Here is an 18556-nt window from a genome sequence, read left to right on the forward strand (position 1 = left end):
GGGGGGAGCATGAAATTGAAGGAATAAAAGAGGGAAAGAAGTGGAACTTTGAAGTGTATCTCATAAGACTTTCATTCATCAAAGTTACAACAAGTGTTACACATGCTTCTATTTCTAGACTAGGTAGCTTCCTTGAGAAGCTTTCTTGAGAAAACTTCCTTGAGAAGCTTCTTTGAGAAAACTTCCTTGAGAAGCTAGAGCTTAGCTACACACACCCCTCTCATAACTAAGCTCACCTCCTTGAGAAGCTTCTTTAAGAAGATTCCTTAAGAAGCTAGAGCTTAGCTACACATACCTCTCTAATAGCTAAGCTCACCTCCTTGAGATGAGAAGCTAGAGCTTAGCTACACACCCCCTATAATAGCTAAGCTCACCCCCATGCCAAAAAACATGAAAATAAAAAAAAAAAGTCCTTATTACAAAGACAACTCAAAATGCCCCGAAATACAAGGCTAAAACCCTATACTACTAGAATGGCCAAAATACAAGGCCTGGACGAAGGAATAACCTATTCTAATATTTACAAAGATAAGCGGGCTCATACTTAGCCCATGGGCTCAAAATCTACCCTAAGGCTCATGAGAACCCTAGGGCCTTTCCTTGAATCTCTAGCCCAATCTACTTGGAGTCTTCTAGCCAATGCCCTTGCGGGGTAGGATTGCATCATGATGGTTGATAGAAGACTATCCAAATAGCATAAGGACCTAGAAGCATTTCATGAGCTGAAGGGTCAAATGACAAGGTCCAAAGTCAAGCTTCTACTAGAAGAGATGACCAAGAGGATCAAGGATGAACTACTCATCAAAGTCAAGGAAGGAGAAAATCACAAGGAGCTAAATTGGAGCGTGTTGAAGATTGCTGAACAGCTCGCTTAGCCGCACCAGCTCACTAAGCGCAATTCCAACAATTGGGCTTAGTGCGAGTGTTTGGTTTAGTGCAATTCAAATCCGAGGAGGAATTGGGCTTAGCGCGAAGTGTCTGGCTTAGTGCAAACCTTCAGCGTTAATTTACGAAAATTCTTAGTTTTTGTTTATTTGTGTAATGGGTTTGAACTTGATGTAAATAGGCCTTATTAGAGGTTTAGCTATCTTCTTAAGCATAGATCTATAAATAATCAGAAATTCTTAATTGTAGGAACTTTTTGTATAATTGAAATTAAGTTTGTGCTTAGAGAGAGCTTAGCCTCTTCTTTGGTTTTTGATTGAAAACCAAATTGATTCTTATCAAGGAAGTTATTCCTTTATGGTGGATCCTCCTTCGGCTTATCGATTCTCCGCGGATCATGGCGTCGTTCTGTTCATCTTCATCTTTTCCATCTTTTCTGTTTTTTGTTCCCGTGTTCTTTGAAGATCGACAATGGTATTCTTGAATTTGCATTCAGAATGATTTGAACCAAGTGTCCATGTCTTGGATTGCATCATGTGGTAATCAAAGCTTGAATTCAAATAGCATTTCGAAATTATATCCGTCAATTAGATGTAGTTCTATCATTTTCGTTTTTGAGTTTTTTCGAAAAATGAGAAACTGATTTTCATTTGATTGGTGTTTGTTTGTGTTTAATTGTGTGTTTCTTGTGTGTTTTTTAGTTAATCTTGCATGTGCCTTCGATTTCCCTGTCTTTTTGTTGAATTTAGAGTTGATTTGGTCATAATATGAGTTTGGGTTGTTCTTTATGTTCTTCATGAAATTCATAGCACTGCTAGAAAAATTATGAGTGATCCAACAAAAATTCTACTGGAGAGCATTGGGGCATTTTTGCAAATATAAAAAGTTTCTGGACCTAAAAGAGAAAAATACAAGGAACAAAAGTGCAAAAAGCAAAAATATTTTGGAGTCAAAATGAAAATAAAAAATCTGAGGACCCAAGTGTAAAAAAATTATTATTAAAAAAAATTACCATCAATATTTTATAACCCCCTCTCCTAAGGTGTGCTTATTGTTGCTTTTTAATACTTCCATTTGTTTTGCATAATTGCAGTGGTTTGTGGTTTATACTTAGCCAAAAAAATTACAACATTAGAGAAGAAAATTTTGTAATTCTTATATCTTCCTATTTGTCTTTATTTGGCCTTCCTTTTTGAGTTGTCCTTTCTTTTTGAGCTTTTACTGCTTGTCTTCTAAACTTCCAAGGTTTTGTCTTAGAGTTTGTTTTCTTCTTTGACCTCTTAAGTCAAGTTTGGATTTGTTTCATCTTTCACTTTGGATACTCCTTGAATTGAAATCTTTGGTTGATCTCAAGGGCTGAAGAAGAGTTAGAGAGTGGAAAAAGACAAGAGTGAACATTATAGAAAAAGTCTTATAAGTGTGAAACACAAATGTTGAAGAGTGTAACACTTAGTGAGTGGTAAGGTCCAATATTTGTTTTTACTAACCCTTTTCTTATAGCAATGGTTTCTGAAAGTGATAGTGATCTACCTTCTCCTAGATCCGCTAAGCTAATGGCTTCATTGGCTAAGCAAATGGATAAGTTGCAAAGAAATTTTGAGAGGAGGATAGAAGAGAGATTTGATGAGATACAAAGAAGCACTTAAGAGTTGAGTGCGAGAATGAAAGACATAGAGAGGAGGAGGTCTCATCGGTAACCTTATTCTTCTCAAGGAAGTGATGATGGCTATGAAGAAGGTAGAAGGCATAGGCATATGAGGAATAGGGATGGAATGGATTATATGAAGGTCAAAATTCCCAAGTTACTAGGTACTTATGATCTAAAGGCTTACCTTGAATGGGAGATGAAAGTGGACCAAATTTTCAATTGCAACAATTTTAGTGAAGAAAAGAAAATGCAATTGACTAGCTTAGAATTTGAAGGATATGCATTGGTGTGGTGGAATCAAATCCAAGTGGATAGAGAAAGATTGAGAAGACCTAGAATGGACACTTGGGTGGTAATGAAGAGAATCATGAGGGATATATTTGTCCCACCTCAGTATGTAAGGGAAATGCATAACAAATTGTAAAGGCTCTATCAAGGAAGTAAAAGTGTTCATGATTATTACAAGGAGATGAAGATTTCTTTGATAAGAGCAAACATTGAAGAGAGTAATGAGGCTACAATGGCTAGATTTTTTAAGGGCTTGAATAAGGACATTCAAGATGTTGTAGAGCTTTAAAGCTACAACAACATGGATGAACTTATACATATGGCTGTTTTCTCCAAAATATGTTGTCTCCCTAGACTTGATGATATGTTGGATGAACTTCATGGTTCTTGTGTTTTCTCCAAAATAGATTTGAAAAGTGGTTACCATCAAATTAGAATGAGAGAAGGTGATGAATGGAAAACCGCTTTCAAAACTAAGTTTGGACTTTATGGGTGGTTGGCCATGCCTTTTGGCTTAACTAATGCATCAAGCACTTTCATGCGACTCATGAACCATGTTTTGAGGCTTTTTATTGGCAAATTTGTGATTGTTTACTTTGATGATATCTTGATTTATAGCTTAACAATGGATGACCGCTTATACCATGTTAGGAGTGTCTTGGAAGTACTTAGACATGAAAAGTTGTTTCCTAATAGGGATAAATGCACATTTTGAACTAATCAAGTAGTGTTTCTAGGATTTATTGTGAGTGCTACGAGAGTCCAAGTGGATGATGAGAAAATTAAAACTATTAAAGATTGACCCATACCCAAAAATGTGAGTGATGTAAGAAGTTTCCATGGGTTGGATAGTTTCTATAGGAGATTTGTTAAAGATTTTAGCATCATAGCATCTCTATTGAATGACATTGTTAAGGAAAATGTGGAATTTAGGTGGAAGAGTGAACAAGAGAAAGCCTTCAATATATTGAAGGAAAAGTTGACAAATGCACCCATTCTTGCTATACCAAAATTTTCAAAATCTTTTGAAATTAAATGTGATGCATCTAATGTTGGCATAGGTGTTTTATTGTTATAAGAAGGCCACCCAATTTCTTATTTTAGTGAAAAACTTAAGGGTGTCATCTTGAACTATTTCATCTATGACAAGGAATTGTATGCACTTATTAGAGCTTTGCAAAGTTGGCAACACTACTTCCTTCCTTAGGAGTTTGTGATTCATAGTGACCATGAGTCACTCAAACATTTGAAAAGTCAAGGAAAGCTTAATAAGAGGCATGTCAAATGGGTAGAGTTCTTGGAACAATTTTCTTTTGTGATTAAACACAAGCAAGGCAAGGCTAATGTTATGGTCGGTGCACTTTCAAGGAGATATGCTCTAATCTCCATTATTTAAACAAAGATGTTTGGATTTGATTACATAAAATATTTGTATTCTCAAGATCGTGACTTCTCTAAATTGTTTGAGTTGTGTGAAAAGGGGTCTCATCAAGGTTTCTTTAGGCATGAAGGATACTTGTTTTAAAATAACAAATTGTGTTTGCCTCAAAGTTTCTTGCATGAATTCATGATTTGTGAAGCTCATAAAGGGGGGTTAATGGGACATTTTGGAGTTGAAAAGACTTTGAACATTTTGCATGAACAATTCTTTTATCCTAAAATGAAACATGATATCATCAAGTTTTGTTTTAATTGCATTGTGTGTCATAAGGCAAAGTCCAAAGTCATGCATCATGGTTTGTATACTTCATTGTCAATTCCTACCTCCCCTTGGACCGACATTTCCATGGATATTGTACTTGGTCTTTCGAGGTCCAAGAGGGGCAAGGATTCGATTTTTGTGGTTGTTGATAGGTTTTCCAAGATGGAACACTTCATTCCATGTCACAAAGTAGGTGATGCTTGTCATGTGGTAGATCTTTTCTTCAAAGAGGTTATGTGTCTTCATGGATTGCCTAGGAGCATTATGTTAGATAGGGATTCCAAGTTTTTGAGCCATTTTTGGAAAACATTATGGGGAAAACTTGGAATCAAGCTTCTTTTATCCACTACTTGTCATCCTCAAATCGATGGGCAAATCGAGGTAGTGAATGGAACACTCTCACAACTCCTAAGGTGTTTCATCAAAGGTAATTTGAAAACTTGGGAAGAGTGGTTATCTTATGTCAAGTTTTCCTATAATAGGGTAACCAACACTACCACTTATTTTTATCCTTTTGAGGTTGTTTATGGCTTTAATCCTTTGTCTCCTTTTGATTTAATTCCTTTACCTAATGATTCTTTTATTTTTAGTAAGGATGGGCTTTCTAGAGCAACTTTTGTTAAGGATCTTCATGAAATGGTGAGAAATCAAATTGAGAAGAAGATGAGCAATATGCACATCAAGCAAACAAAGGGAGAAAGTCCATGGTATTTGAACCCGAAGATTAGATTTGGGTACATCTAAGGAAGGATAGATTTCCTTCACAAAGGAAATCTGAACTCCAACCTAGGGGTGATGGACCTTTCAAGGTCCTTGAGAGAATTAATGACAATGCCTACAAGATTGACTTACCAAGTGAGTATGGGGTGAGCTCTACTTTCAATGTCGCTGACCTTTCTTCTTGTGATGTAGGTGTTTTGGATGCACAACTGAGGATGGATTCTTTTCAAGAAGAAGGGAATGATAGAGGGCTATCCAAAGAGCATAAGGACCTAGAAGCACTTCATAAGTTGAAGGGTCCAATGACAAGGTCCAAAGTCAAGCTTCTACAAGAAGAGATGGTCAAAATGATCAAGGATGAACTACTCATCAAAAGCAAGGAAGGAGAAAATCATAAGTTGAATTAGAGCACGTTGAAGACTACTGAGCAGCTTGCTTAGCCGCACCAGCTCGTTAAGCGCAATTCCAACAATTGGGCTTAACGCGAGTGTCTAGCTTAGCACAATTCCAACCCAAGAAGAAATTGAGCTTAGCACGAGATGTCTAGCTTAGCACAATTCCAACTCGATGAGGAATTAGGCTTAGCGCGAAGTGTCTGACTTAGTGCAAACCTTCAGCGTGAATTTAAAAAAATTCTTAATTTTTGTTTGTTTGTTTAATGAGCTTGAGCTTGATGTAAATAGGCCTTTGTTAGAGATTTAGTTATCTTCTTAAGCCTAGATCTGTAAATACTCAAAAACTCTTAATTGTTGGAACTTTTTTGCATAATTGGAATTAAGCTTGTGTTTAGAGAGAGCTTAGCCTCTTCTTTAGTTTTTGACTGAAAATTAATTCTTACCAAAGAAGTTATTCCTTTGTGGTGATTCTCCTTTGGCTTATCGATTCTCGACGGATCGTGGCGTCGCTTTGTTCATCTTCTTCATATTCTCCATCTTTTATGTTTTTCTATTCTTGTGTTCTTTGAAGGCCAACAATGGTGTTCTTGAATTTGCATCCGGAATGATCCGAACCAAGTGTTCATGGCTTGGATTGCATCAGTGGTGGAGGTGGAATAATGGCGACAACAATGGTGGCAATGGTGGTAGAATGGTGATGGTCATGATAGTTACAGTGGAATGATGCCAATGTTTTATAACCTGGACCAATCCAGTCAGTCGGACCGATTTGACCACAACCCGAAGGTCTAGACGAGTCAAGTTGCATATCAGATCAATCATGCATTGAACTTGATGTAATCCAATACAACCTGACTAGGATTGTCATTAAACTAGTGACCCACTGACCCAGACTAGGTCACGCCAAAGAGAAGAAATGTGTTGGGTCATACAGATCAAGGTGAGATGTGGTAGTCATGGTGGCAAAGACAAGGTGCGGTGGTGGTGACGATGAAATGGTGGAGACAATAGTAGTGGTGGTGGTATAGTGATGATAGTTAGAATGTGTGTTTTAAAACTAAAAATCAAATTCACAATTTTTTTTGTTGGTTTTAATAATGAATATAAAATTATTTTGAAATTGAGATGAAAACCAATTCAATGCCGAATGCGTTTTATTTTAAAAATTGTATTTGAAACCCGAAAACCAAAAGCTTGCAACCACCCTAAATGGGGGCTTAGTTTTCCAAATTTTTTGTTGTAGTTCATTCTTTATTCCCAAGATAGTTTTTAGAATGAATCTGAATAGTATGCAGCAACAAAGATATTATGGTAATGACTTATGGTCCTAACTATTAACTACTAAGCAGTATGTATTGGGAGAGATATCTATTGATTCTGTTTACATATATGTTTGGTAAGTAGTGTTCATACAATGTTGTAGGTTATGGATTATGATGAACTGTATAGAAATATGCCTTACATTAGTGTCTTAAGCCTGAACATTACCAGTGATCTTATATTTCTTAGTGAGCACTTGCCACACGTGGAACCTGAAAGCATTGAACATGATTTTAGAATCTGATTTCACTTTATTCACGGAATGAATCACGTGTAGCAGATAGAGATTATTCTGCATAAATTTTACATTTTCTGTTATTGAAAAGTGAAAATCATCTAACGCCTTACATTCTTTTTATTCACATTCTCATTCCTAAAATATGTTTTCCTTCCTTAATTTCCTTTTTCTTTTATGTTGCATGTCTTGAGAAGTTCATACTTTTGTATTTTTTTTTTTTACTAAAACAAGACATGCTTTCGGATTACACTTTTATTGTTATAATTTTTTGGGTCACTTTTATTGTTATCTAGGTGTTTGAGAAGTATAGCTTCAAAGATTCTTTTTAATTTAATGACTTATTGACAACTAGAGGAGAAAGCCATTAGGAAGAAAGTGTATGGAAAAAGAAATTTTTGCAATAAAGATTGGACATTTATTTTTAATCCATTTAAATATTGAGGCATTTCCGTTACTCTATTTCATCATAAGAAAATATGTGGAAAAAGAGAGAATATGCTTAAAAGCTTTTCTTCTATTACGCAGTACAATTGAAATTAACCGTTTAATGTTAATTGGGTAATAACATAGCATTGGAAATTAGTCCATATATAAAACAGCACGTTGTTGTTTATGTGGGTTGTTAGACGTTTGACAAGTATACCAAATGTCTAAGTAATAAAATCTCGAAAGTCCAAGTGTCGAATTCACAGGAATTTCGTGTTGTACTTATATTGAATAACTTTTAATTTATAAGGGAAGAATAATAAAAGAAGGAGTAGAAGAATGACAATGAATTATAATTAAGCACGAAGAAGTAAAATAAAATGGAAATTTCAATGAGATGCAAGTGTTAAGACCTAGCATGTCTTAATTGTCTAAGATGTATGAATTCATAATTTTTCTTAATCAATGCAGTTAGATCTATCCTACTTACATCTATCCATTTACTTGCCTCTGATTCCTCATGATGACAAGCCTATTTTAATTACCTATCTCTCAAATTTCTTTGAAAAGATTCAGTAAGAAAAATGCATGAAGAGTTAATTCTAGATGTTGCGGAAAATGCATGGGCATAAGGAATGTCACCCTATGTCTAGTAATGAATTCTTATGAAATCTTTTCTTTTAGTTCCATTAGTGATCACCCTCTTTCGAGTGGTTAACCCCTAAAACTGATACATGCATAATTCCTTAAATCCCAAGTTGCCTCATTAATATTCTTCTTCTGCTATTTTTAATTCCTTCTAATTCTCTTTTTTTGTAGGTTTGTTGGAACAACCTATAATTATTATTATATCAATTATGTGACTCTAACTATGTTTTCATGGGTTGAAAATTGTACAAAGGTTTGAAGTTTTCCTCGCAGTGGTTTCTAAAAAATAGACCACGTGAAAGAAGTTTTATGTCAATGAAGTTCATTTATGTTCTACATGGCACTTTCACTTCTACTTCAATGTTGTTACCTACATTGCCTCCTTTTTTCTTTTGAGGGAAAGATAATTATATTAAATCACTGAGAATATAATGTTCAATACAAGAAGAAATATGATCAAAACAATGCTGACAAGCAAAGGATCTAGATACCCTAACCAAGGAATGAGCAACTTGATTGGCTTGTCGGCTCAAACTAAACACTACAGTTTTGTAAATTTGATATTTTATGGATGCAGCTTTTTATGATATCTCCTGCTTTGTTTGTTGTGGAAATTTCTGACCTTCATCATGTCAAGGATTTACTTGCAATCAGTCTCTATAGTGACACTTATCTGGTCTCGTGAAGATAACCAATCCAGAGTAACAAGAAGATCTCTAGATTCAGCCTCTAAATGAAAACTTGCTGGGTTGATTGCTGCAAACAAATGTTGATTGGCTTATCTATATCATCCCAGACCTTATCATTGCACCTTCTCCAAAACAAACACTTCAATCTTAGGATGCGAGAGTTGTTGAAGAGCAGCGAAGATGAAGGCTCTCATGTCATCCACTGATAGAGCTAGACAGTCCACCTTATGCTTCAATGATACCTCCTGCCAGACCTCTTTAGCTTGCTCACACCCAACAAAAACATGCCAATCATTTTCAACATATTCCCATCATATTCAAGGATTAATTTGATATTAAAGTTTAGAGATTAATTTTTTATTAAATGTTAACAAGACTAATTTTTCACATTTTTTATGAGATTAAATTTGAGTTTTTCATCTGACCAATTTTTTGGACCTCACATTTTCAGGGATAAATTTGAGTATTTATCCTAAAATCTACACAAAAGGAAAGGGAGTGCGTTTAGTAATTAGGAAAGTATAAACACCAATTATCCAGAATTGAAGAGAAGGGAAGAACGACAAAGTATGGCTGGGGACCGAGATACGCATACCATCATCATCATCATCTACATACATGCATCATCAGTCATCAACTGATAACTATCTGAGTGTTTGGTGGACAATACTGACACGCATCATCTCTCTCACACTCTCAAAATGCTAATCTTCAATGTCAATGCTATCTCTTCTTCGTGAGTTATCTTTGTTTATCTCCTATCTTGTACCACTCTTTTTTTTATGCTTACTTTTAGTATTGATTATTACTTATACATGTGTTTATGTTGTTTCAGGTTCTCAGTTGTTCAATTTCATGCCAATTATCCACTGTCTACTCAAACTCAATTGTTAGTTCCTTCCAATCTTAATTTCTCCTTTGCTACAACTGGTAGCCACACTCTCACTGTCTTGCCTTCTTCCCTTGTGTTCATTTCTTATCATAATTTATTTGCTGTAATGCTTTCTCTGTTGGTTTCAGCAACCAGAAAGTTCAAGTCTTTTCAGCTCAAGGCTGGATTCTGGGAATCAATTAAATCTGGGTACCTTCAATTTCCATTCTCCATTTTGCTAATATAAGAAACACAAAAAGGGCACTGGACTTGTATTGTTACAAATCTTATGCATATTAACAGGAAATTGGCCACTTTGTGCCTTATTTTAAAATATTTTGACTGTGTAGGAATGGTGTTTTGGTTTAAGGAAATGTTTTTTTCTTTCATTTTATTTTCACCTTATTTCTTGTTTTAAGAAATTTGTATAGAAAGCAGTGAAAATAACTTTTTATTGTTTTTTTTTGTTGTGTGTTTTCACTTTTTCATGTATAAACTTAAGAATTACGTACGATTTATTCCTTCAACTTGCTTAGGTGGTTCTTATATGTTTCATACGACTTTGTGGGTATATGCTTCATCTTATTTTGAAGAAATAATCATGTAGTTTTGTCAACTTCTTGAGAGAGATTTAGAAAAATGAGCTGTTATGTCTCTAAAATTAAGTGAGAGCAAGCCCTGACACAGTGGTAAAGTTCTGTCTTGGTAACCAGTTGGTCATGGGTTCGAATCCGGAAACAACCTCTTTGCATATGCAAAGGTAAGGCTGCATAATAACTCTCGCCCATACTATCACATAGCAAGGAGCTTTTGGGCATTGGGGTGCATTAGTTAGTATTTCTCTAAAATTAAGTGTTGCCAAACATGTACTTTGTTGCTTTGGGAGCTAAAAGTTTTCACAAATTTTATACATATACATATTTTTCCTTTGATTAGTATATATGTATTGAGTTCCCAGGTATTGAACTCCAAGATTGCCAAGACAGCCTATATATAGTGCAGCACATATGATGATTAGTGTATTATCTTGAAAATATACTTGACTTATGGCTTGTTTCCCCTTTTAGGTTGATGAAGAATAACTCAATGCAAGTCATTGATCCACCCTCCACAGATGAAGAAAATGTAGAGCCTTTGTCTCAAGATTTTGTCCTTGTGGAAAAGACAGAACCCGATGGTACAATTGAGCAAATAATATTCTCTTCAGGTGGAGATGTTGATGTTTATGATCTTCAAGCTCTTTGTGACAAGGTGTGTATCTAATGTGTCTTTATGTTGTGTGTTGATATTTTTATTTTCTATTGCAAGGTGGCAATTGGGTGTATGCTAGTTTTGAAGTTACTTTTCTGCAGGAATCCATACACTCAAATTGTATTAGAGGAACTTGTGTAACAACATTAAGAACTTCTTTCTTTCACACTCCTATTTACAACATCTTTATTTCATTTTTTTAATCTAGACTGATCAATTTCTTGATCATTATTTTAGTTTGTCAACACTAGACATTTTTACATATGTACATTATTCATGACAATAGTTTCCTTTAGTATAATTTCCTTAAATATACCTTCAGTGAGTGCATTTTTTAACATCATAATTTACAGATCCAGTGTGTAAGTTTTATCACTACTAAAACTTGAGTGCTGAGACTTCATTATTTTATCAAGCACATCTTTGGCCCAACAAATGGTTAATCTATTTGACAGGTAGGGTGGCCGCGTAGACCGTTGTCAAAATTAGCTGCCGCTTTGAAAAATAGTTATATAGTAGCCTCACTACATTCTATAAGAAAGTCACATGGGTCAGGTAAAAATAGTATGACATCTTTCTCTCCTCTGTCTAAATTAGTTAGTTAGCTGGTTAAGTGTTTTCTTTATCTTATTGCTATCTAAACCTATTTGATGAACATCTTAGTGTACTTGGCGAAGTTATTTAACAGAGGGGAATGAACAGAAGAGATTAATTGGCATGGCCCGTGCTACGTCTGACCATGCCTTCAATGCCACAATTTGGGATGTCCTAGTTGATCCAGGCTACCAGGTATTTTCTGTCACCAAACATGGATTTGAACAATAACTCTGGTGCCGGTTACTGAAAAAATTAGCGACAAAAGTATATGCAAAATCTCTAGTTCATGTATAATATATTTTAGTCTAATGTACTAATCATGGTAAAGATTGAATTAGAAATGAATTGGCAGCATGGCTTCTTTCGTAGGGTGCATGTGTTACTTGATGCATCTGTTTTTCAGTGTCCATTTGAACTTGTGATGTAAAAATTAAGCTGTCTGTTTATGGACAAAGAAAGTGTACCATGCCAATATTTATGCTCTTGGAACAACATATTTTCAATTATCTGCTTGGAAGTGTGTTAAGTGTAGGGTGACATAAAGGAACTTAAATTTAGGCTATATTTGAATGGATGGAGTGGAGTGGTAAAAGGAGCATAAATAGAGGTGGATGGTTAAGGAAGGAAACCTAAATCACTCCTTTTTCCTATCAACTCTGAACAATAGTTTGGATAAACAATTTAATCAAGGTCTTATTGAATAAAATGAACACTAGAACTTGTAGGTTGTTTCTTGGTATGACAACATCGTCTTGGGTTTTATACTCTTTTTTTTGTCATGTGGTATATTTTAGAGGTGGTTTTTCTCAATTCCATGTAATTTGGGTTGGGGTCTGTCTATATTAGTCAGTTTGTGTAATCTGTTTTGTAATTTGGTCTTGGTTTGGTCACTCCTTGTGGCTAAGCTAATGTTTTATTAATAAAATGTTTTGCCTTTTTCCAAAAACAAAATGCTATTTTCATATGCTATTCTTGAGAGTTTATTGAAATAAGTTGAAATAAGCTTATGGACATATCATAAGCTATTTTAATAAGCTCTACCAAAACATATACAAGTGCTTATTATAAGATGAGTCCAAATTAATTGTACATAAGCTCTTCCAAACAGAGCCTATACGGGCTGGAGTACTGCTTATTGATGTTGTTTTCTTTGTATAGGGCCAAGGTCTTGGTAAAGCTCTTATAGAGAAACTGATTCGAACTCTTCTGCAAAGGGACATTGGCAATATAACTCTGTTTGCAGATAGTCAAGGTACAACAGTTTTGACAGCCTTTATGCATCGTATCATTGATGTTAATTACGAGATTACGCACAACATGTCAAATCTGGTCTGTCTGTCAAAAGTGCTTTGTTATTTGTGGGCTTGTGTCATGCTTTCTATGGTTTGGTTTTAGTGGATACAAAGCAGTGTCATAAATTTTAAGGGCCAAATCATAGAGCCTTCATTTAGGAATATTCTTATCCATGTAACTTAACAATATTCTTCTTTTACTATCATTGCCGTCATCTTGATCAATGCTTTTCTTTTGGTCCAACTAAATGCCACAGCACTGGCTGCTTATATTGATTGCCTAATTCCATCCAAGTTGGGAATGTAGTTTGGTATTGGTTGGCTGCTTGGAGTCTCACTATTTGCTTTTTTGTACCATGAATGCAGTTGTGGAATTTTATCGCAATTTAGGCTTTGAAGCTGACCCAGAGGGCATAAAAGGCATGTTTTGGTACCCGAACCACTAATTGCAACCCTACCAAAGCTTTTTTTGCTTAGGTCAACAATGCAATTTGCAACCATGAAGTATACAAGAGAGAAGCAGTGACAAATTTATCTATCACTCATAATATGAAAGTAGAAAGGTTCAATCCAGTAATTATTGTGTTTTAGGTTTTATAAGTTATTCATTTTTCCAAAGTTTTGCTACTTTTCAAACAGATGATCATGATGAGGCTTTGATTAGTAGGCCTGCTTTATATTTGAAAAACATAAAATCCACCACTTACTGACTGTGGTTTTTTTTTTTTTCTTCATTTTTGGATGAATTATTGTACTATATAAGGTTAGTGGTTTTCTTCGGGCGTTTCTATGTTGAGTCTTAATAGGCATGAATTGTCAATGTAAAAGTTTCAAAATTATTATTTGATAGAGATTATTTTTGGCATAAATTTTAAAGGTTTAAATATGTTTTTATCTTTAATACATATTCGATATTTACATTTGTTCTTTGATATTTTTTTCATTGGGTTTCTAATAAAATAATAATTTTATTTTTTGTTTTCGACACTTTTTGTAGTCACGGGTAAATTAGTAAATTCTATTTTTATTTTTTGATAAAAAAAATTCATTTATAATTATCAAGGACTAAAATAAAATTTGTTAATTATCAACAACCAAACAAAATATCAAGGATTAAATGTAAAATTGTTATTTTATTAAGAATTCAACATAAAATAAAAATTTATTAGGGAGTAAATATAAAAAATTGAGTATTTATTAGGGATAAAAACATTTAAGCCAATTTCAATAAAGTTTCAATTGTTTAAAATTATTATTTATTAAAAGTTAAAAATATACACAGTTATAAAGGAAGAAAAAAAATTCTTAGCCTTCGTCTCTATATATATAAAAGTTAGACTTATAATTTTTTTAACTATTATTAATAAATATATACGCTAAAATCATAAAAAATAAAGTAAAAGCCTAGAAAAATCGTTCCTAATTCATTTTTAGGTCATTAACTTATGATCGGTGGTCTGTTTTACTTTCAAAACAAAATGACAAAATATATATAATATATTCATATTATTTGTCTTTATTCGTATATTTTTTTACAATGTGAAGTATTTCAAAATACTTCTCATATCATATGTCTAACAATTGATTATACTTTAAAATTAAATTAATTGAATCAATATAGACATACAACGATACACAAAAAAAGAGGGTCAAAATAATGCAAACCCATATAGCACCATATTTCAGTAAAATACCTTCCTTCTATATTTTTATTTCAAGAAAAACCCATTTATGTTCAACACCCTATTGTTCAATGTTCACATGTACAACAGGCCCAAAGTAAATATTGTAAAACATCATACCAGTAAAGTAAGTTTTTTTACTAAAAGCTTTAGGAAGAAGAAATGAGAACTGTGGACGCCCGCGACTATTTAGCCCATGGCTCCTATAGTTCTATGCGTGGGTGAGGCATGTGAGTTTGTTGTGACTATAGCTTAGCTCCACGAGTCCACCTGCTATGTCAAATTAATTAAAATAAAGATAGATTGAAATACAGTGTGATACATGTGAAGAGAATCTATCCCTAGTGTAGAAGGACAAATGAATCCGACAGACGAAAATACTTTCGCATCGTGCAAACCTAATAACATAGTTATAAAATTTGGTTTGCTCAAGCCCGTCAGATCGATCTAATCGAGATTTAGTGGTCTAATCAGATCAATTTCATTATTGACTTGAGATGATTCGACCAAACCTAATCGGTTAAGTCATCGGATCCCGATCTGACATGGTCAATTTTACAAACAAAAAAAATCATTTTTATGATGTTGTTTTGATGTCTTATTATTATTAATTGTTATTTTGAATTTTAGAATATGGATAAACTTTTCTAACTCAAATAATGTTAATTATATACTTATATAATATATACATATATAATTTTAAATTTTTAATACATATTTGATCAAAATGAACCACCGATACATATTATCTTCATCATACGAGTTTCACAAGTATGCCTAATAAGACTTCTCACGCTAGAAGACACCTATTACTCATCATTGAACATGAATTGGACTATTCTTGTTAGCATGGCCAAAATTCAATTTCAATTCCAGAAGCACCGACAATCCAATCCAATGTCTCAGTTACTTTTATTGAGAAAAAATGTCAGAATCATTATATAACATTTTTCAACGTTGAATACTGAAAACACGAAATTATCATATTCCTTGAGTATTTGTCAATAACAATAAAGAAGATGCGATAAGGAAATAAGCTTTGTGTCACAATAATACTTCTTATAATTAACACAAGTATCCTTTTAAGTCTGTTGTCATGCGATAAGGAAATAAGTTTGAACACAAGAAGATGCTCTCTCCCACTAATATGAAATATGCATGAAAGTCTTCGCCGTGTACAAAAAGCTAAGGATTGTATTATAAGAAAGTACAAATTAGTTAATCGTACACTCATCATGACATACAAAATTTAGTTATATTTCCTACTTGTTGTTGTTATTAGTTTTAAGAATAATTATAATTAGAGCCTTTAATTATCACTGTCGGCCGGTAAAAACTCTGCTGCACTTGTAACATATATACACTCTTTGGCTTTTGGAAGGATTGTATTACAATTGGAAATGAAGTATAGATAGTGTTTTTCTTCATTATGAAAAGGGTATTCTAAGATATACTATTGAATGAATTTATTTACAACTTATTATGTGATATAAATACTTGCTTAAATATTTTTAAAATATGAAAATAATTTAAAATATATTCATCAATCAATTGTTAAATTTATTGAAACGTGAAAAAAATATAATGACTCCCTCAATAAAAATACAAATATGAACTTTTCAATTTATAATAAAATAGTTTTTGTTTTATACTATCAACTCCGTGCATATTGTAGGTACTAATCAGATTAACAATTAAATGGAAGTCTAGTGTGTAACTCATGGACCTTCAATGCAAGGCTGTTTCATATCTCGAAAGTGACACTGAAAAGAAATACAGTATAAATTAAAACAAATATTATTATGACAACTTTGACAATAAATTAACAAGCTTCCCACGTTTTGCTTAATTATAAACAACTAAGTCAATGGCCATCCCTGTCCAATGTCCATTGTGAAATTTGGAAGAGAAGTTCGTCGGTAATCATTATCAATAACAATATTGTAGTCATTTGTGTACGTGTCGGTATATTATTACTAATTTAATTAATTCGTGTGATTATTTTACTAGTTTAGATTATATTTTAATATCTAAGTGGAATTTATGTGTCTCAATTATCTTATACATAAAAGTAGATAATTGACTGAAGGAATTTGTTGTCACTATTACGAAACTCATTTTTATTTATTTTTTGTCACTCATAAGAAGAATATTTTTGGTATTATAAATATTACAAAAATTTATGAATAGTAATGAGTAAATAGTACCATATGCCATTTCATACTCTTTCTAAATGGTTTACTTATAATGAACAATAAAAACCTCTTAAATGTATTGCCCCTAAATATTAAATATGTTTATTTTTATTTAATAAATATTATAAAAATTTACATTATAAAGAATTATAAAAACATATATGTTAATGAGTGATGTTGTATGTTTACATATCTTCTTTTTTCCTTTATAAAAAATAAGTATATGTAAAAATAAGTATGTGTATAAAGAAGAACAATGAAATTTATATTACACATACTTATTTTTTATTTAATAGATCTTTTTATACAAATTGAACTAAATCACATATTAAAATTATATTGATTTTATTTAATAGATGTTTAGCATTAATAGTTAGTATTATTTAACCTTTTATGATTATAGTATGTGATTTATAAAGCATTTTTTTCTATAATAAGTTTGTAATATGTGATTTTTGTTGTGGTAATTAATAATAAGTATTAAATAATTTATGACATTTCCTTTTGTACTTCGTAATTAATATGCATATTTTAATTTCATATGTTAAAAAGAATGTAATAATAGTGTTAAATATCAAGTGATGCATAATTTATTATTAGCTTACAAAAATAGTTGGTAAATATTTCATTTTATAGTAATGCTAAATAAAAGAAGAAGAAAAAGATAGTTTTCAACGAAATTATGTTAAGCAAAATTTAACAAAAAAAAAACTAAATTTATTTAAAATAATATAACACATATAATAATTATGTGTGTTTGGTTAATAGATTCTAAATTATGATAATAGATAAAAAAAAAATAAAAGAAGACGTGAAAGATTAATTTGGTTTGCTTTAGATTTGATGTTATATTTAAATCAAACCAAACTAAACCACATCTACTTGTGTCTCTATAGGACTCTAGGATGTTCCACTCCTTTAAACTTAGGGGTGTTAGCAGCTAGCTTTGGTTTGATTTTTCATCAAAAAATTATCCAAACCAAACTTAAAAAACAAATACAATTTAGTTTGATTTGATTTTTATTTAAAATAAAATTCAAACCAAATCAAACCAATATTTTAAAGTTTGATTTGATTCGATTGTTGTGAATTTTACTAAAATATTATTTTATTAAAATTTATATACTTTCCTTTTAACTTTTAAATTTAATTACATTAAAAAATTCTTAATACACAATTTACAAAACTTATTAATATGTTGAACATTCTACAATATTAAACAAAACTTATTTTAGAAAAGTCATATGAAAAAGTGATATACATCATATAATTTTATTTATGTAAAGATATAAAACACGGTAAAACTCAAGTGATATATACATATAAAATACATAACACTAAATTAATATCAAAGGTTAGATTCCAAGAAGTTCTCCAAAAATTTGGAGAAATTCTCTCCCTCTCTATATATATATAGACACACACAAGAACCACATTTATTTTATGTTTGATTTGGATTTTTTTTTTTTTGTCTAAAACTTGAACCAAATCGTGATGTGAACATCCTAATTATCGGTTTTTGCTAAACAACATTGTTTTGTTATCAACATGATGATAAAAGGTGCAAAAAAAATTTGAGTGACCAAATTAAAAAAAAAAAACTTTGATGATAAAATTCATGAAACACTACTAAAAAAATACCGTTTAGGGACCCAAATTAGCGACCGCAACTATTCAGTCGCTGTTAGTGACCAAAATAGCGACCATAC

At 32.4% G+C, this 18556-nt stretch overlaps 1 protein-coding gene across 4 annotated transcripts; it reads left to right on the forward strand.

Annotated features, from left to right (window-relative positions):
* The first annotated feature begins 8849 nt into the window (after positions 1–8849).
* Positions 8850–13758, forward strand: TAP1 (acetyltransferase TAP1). Of its 4 annotated transcripts, none has more exons than XM_003551574.5 (8): positions 8858–9695; positions 9795–9848; positions 9980–10040; positions 10898–11081; positions 11537–11636; positions 11770–11870; positions 12837–12930; positions 13337–13758. In XM_003551574.5, exons 1-8 carry the CDS (start codon positions 9674–9676, stop codon positions 13414–13416), a joined length of 696 nt encoding a protein of 231 aa, XP_003551622.2. In that variant the 5' UTR covers positions 8858–9673; the 3' UTR covers positions 13417–13758. The 4 variants fall into 4 exon arrangements, with proteins under 4 accessions (XP_006602732.1, XP_003551622.2, NP_001362821.1 ...); NM_001375892.1 differs by having other exon boundaries at positions 9546–9695; positions 9795–9889; positions 13337–13685; XM_006602669.4 differs by having other exon boundaries at positions 8850–9695; positions 9795–10040.
* The last annotated feature ends 4798 nt before the right edge of the window (positions 13759–18556 follow it).

This window comes from Glycine max, chromosome 18 (assembly GCF_000004515.6).
Source record: "Glycine max cultivar Williams 82 chromosome 18, Glycine_max_v4.0, whole genome shotgun sequence".
Lineage (NCBI taxonomy): Eukaryota > Viridiplantae > Streptophyta > Magnoliopsida > Fabales > Fabaceae > Glycine > Glycine max.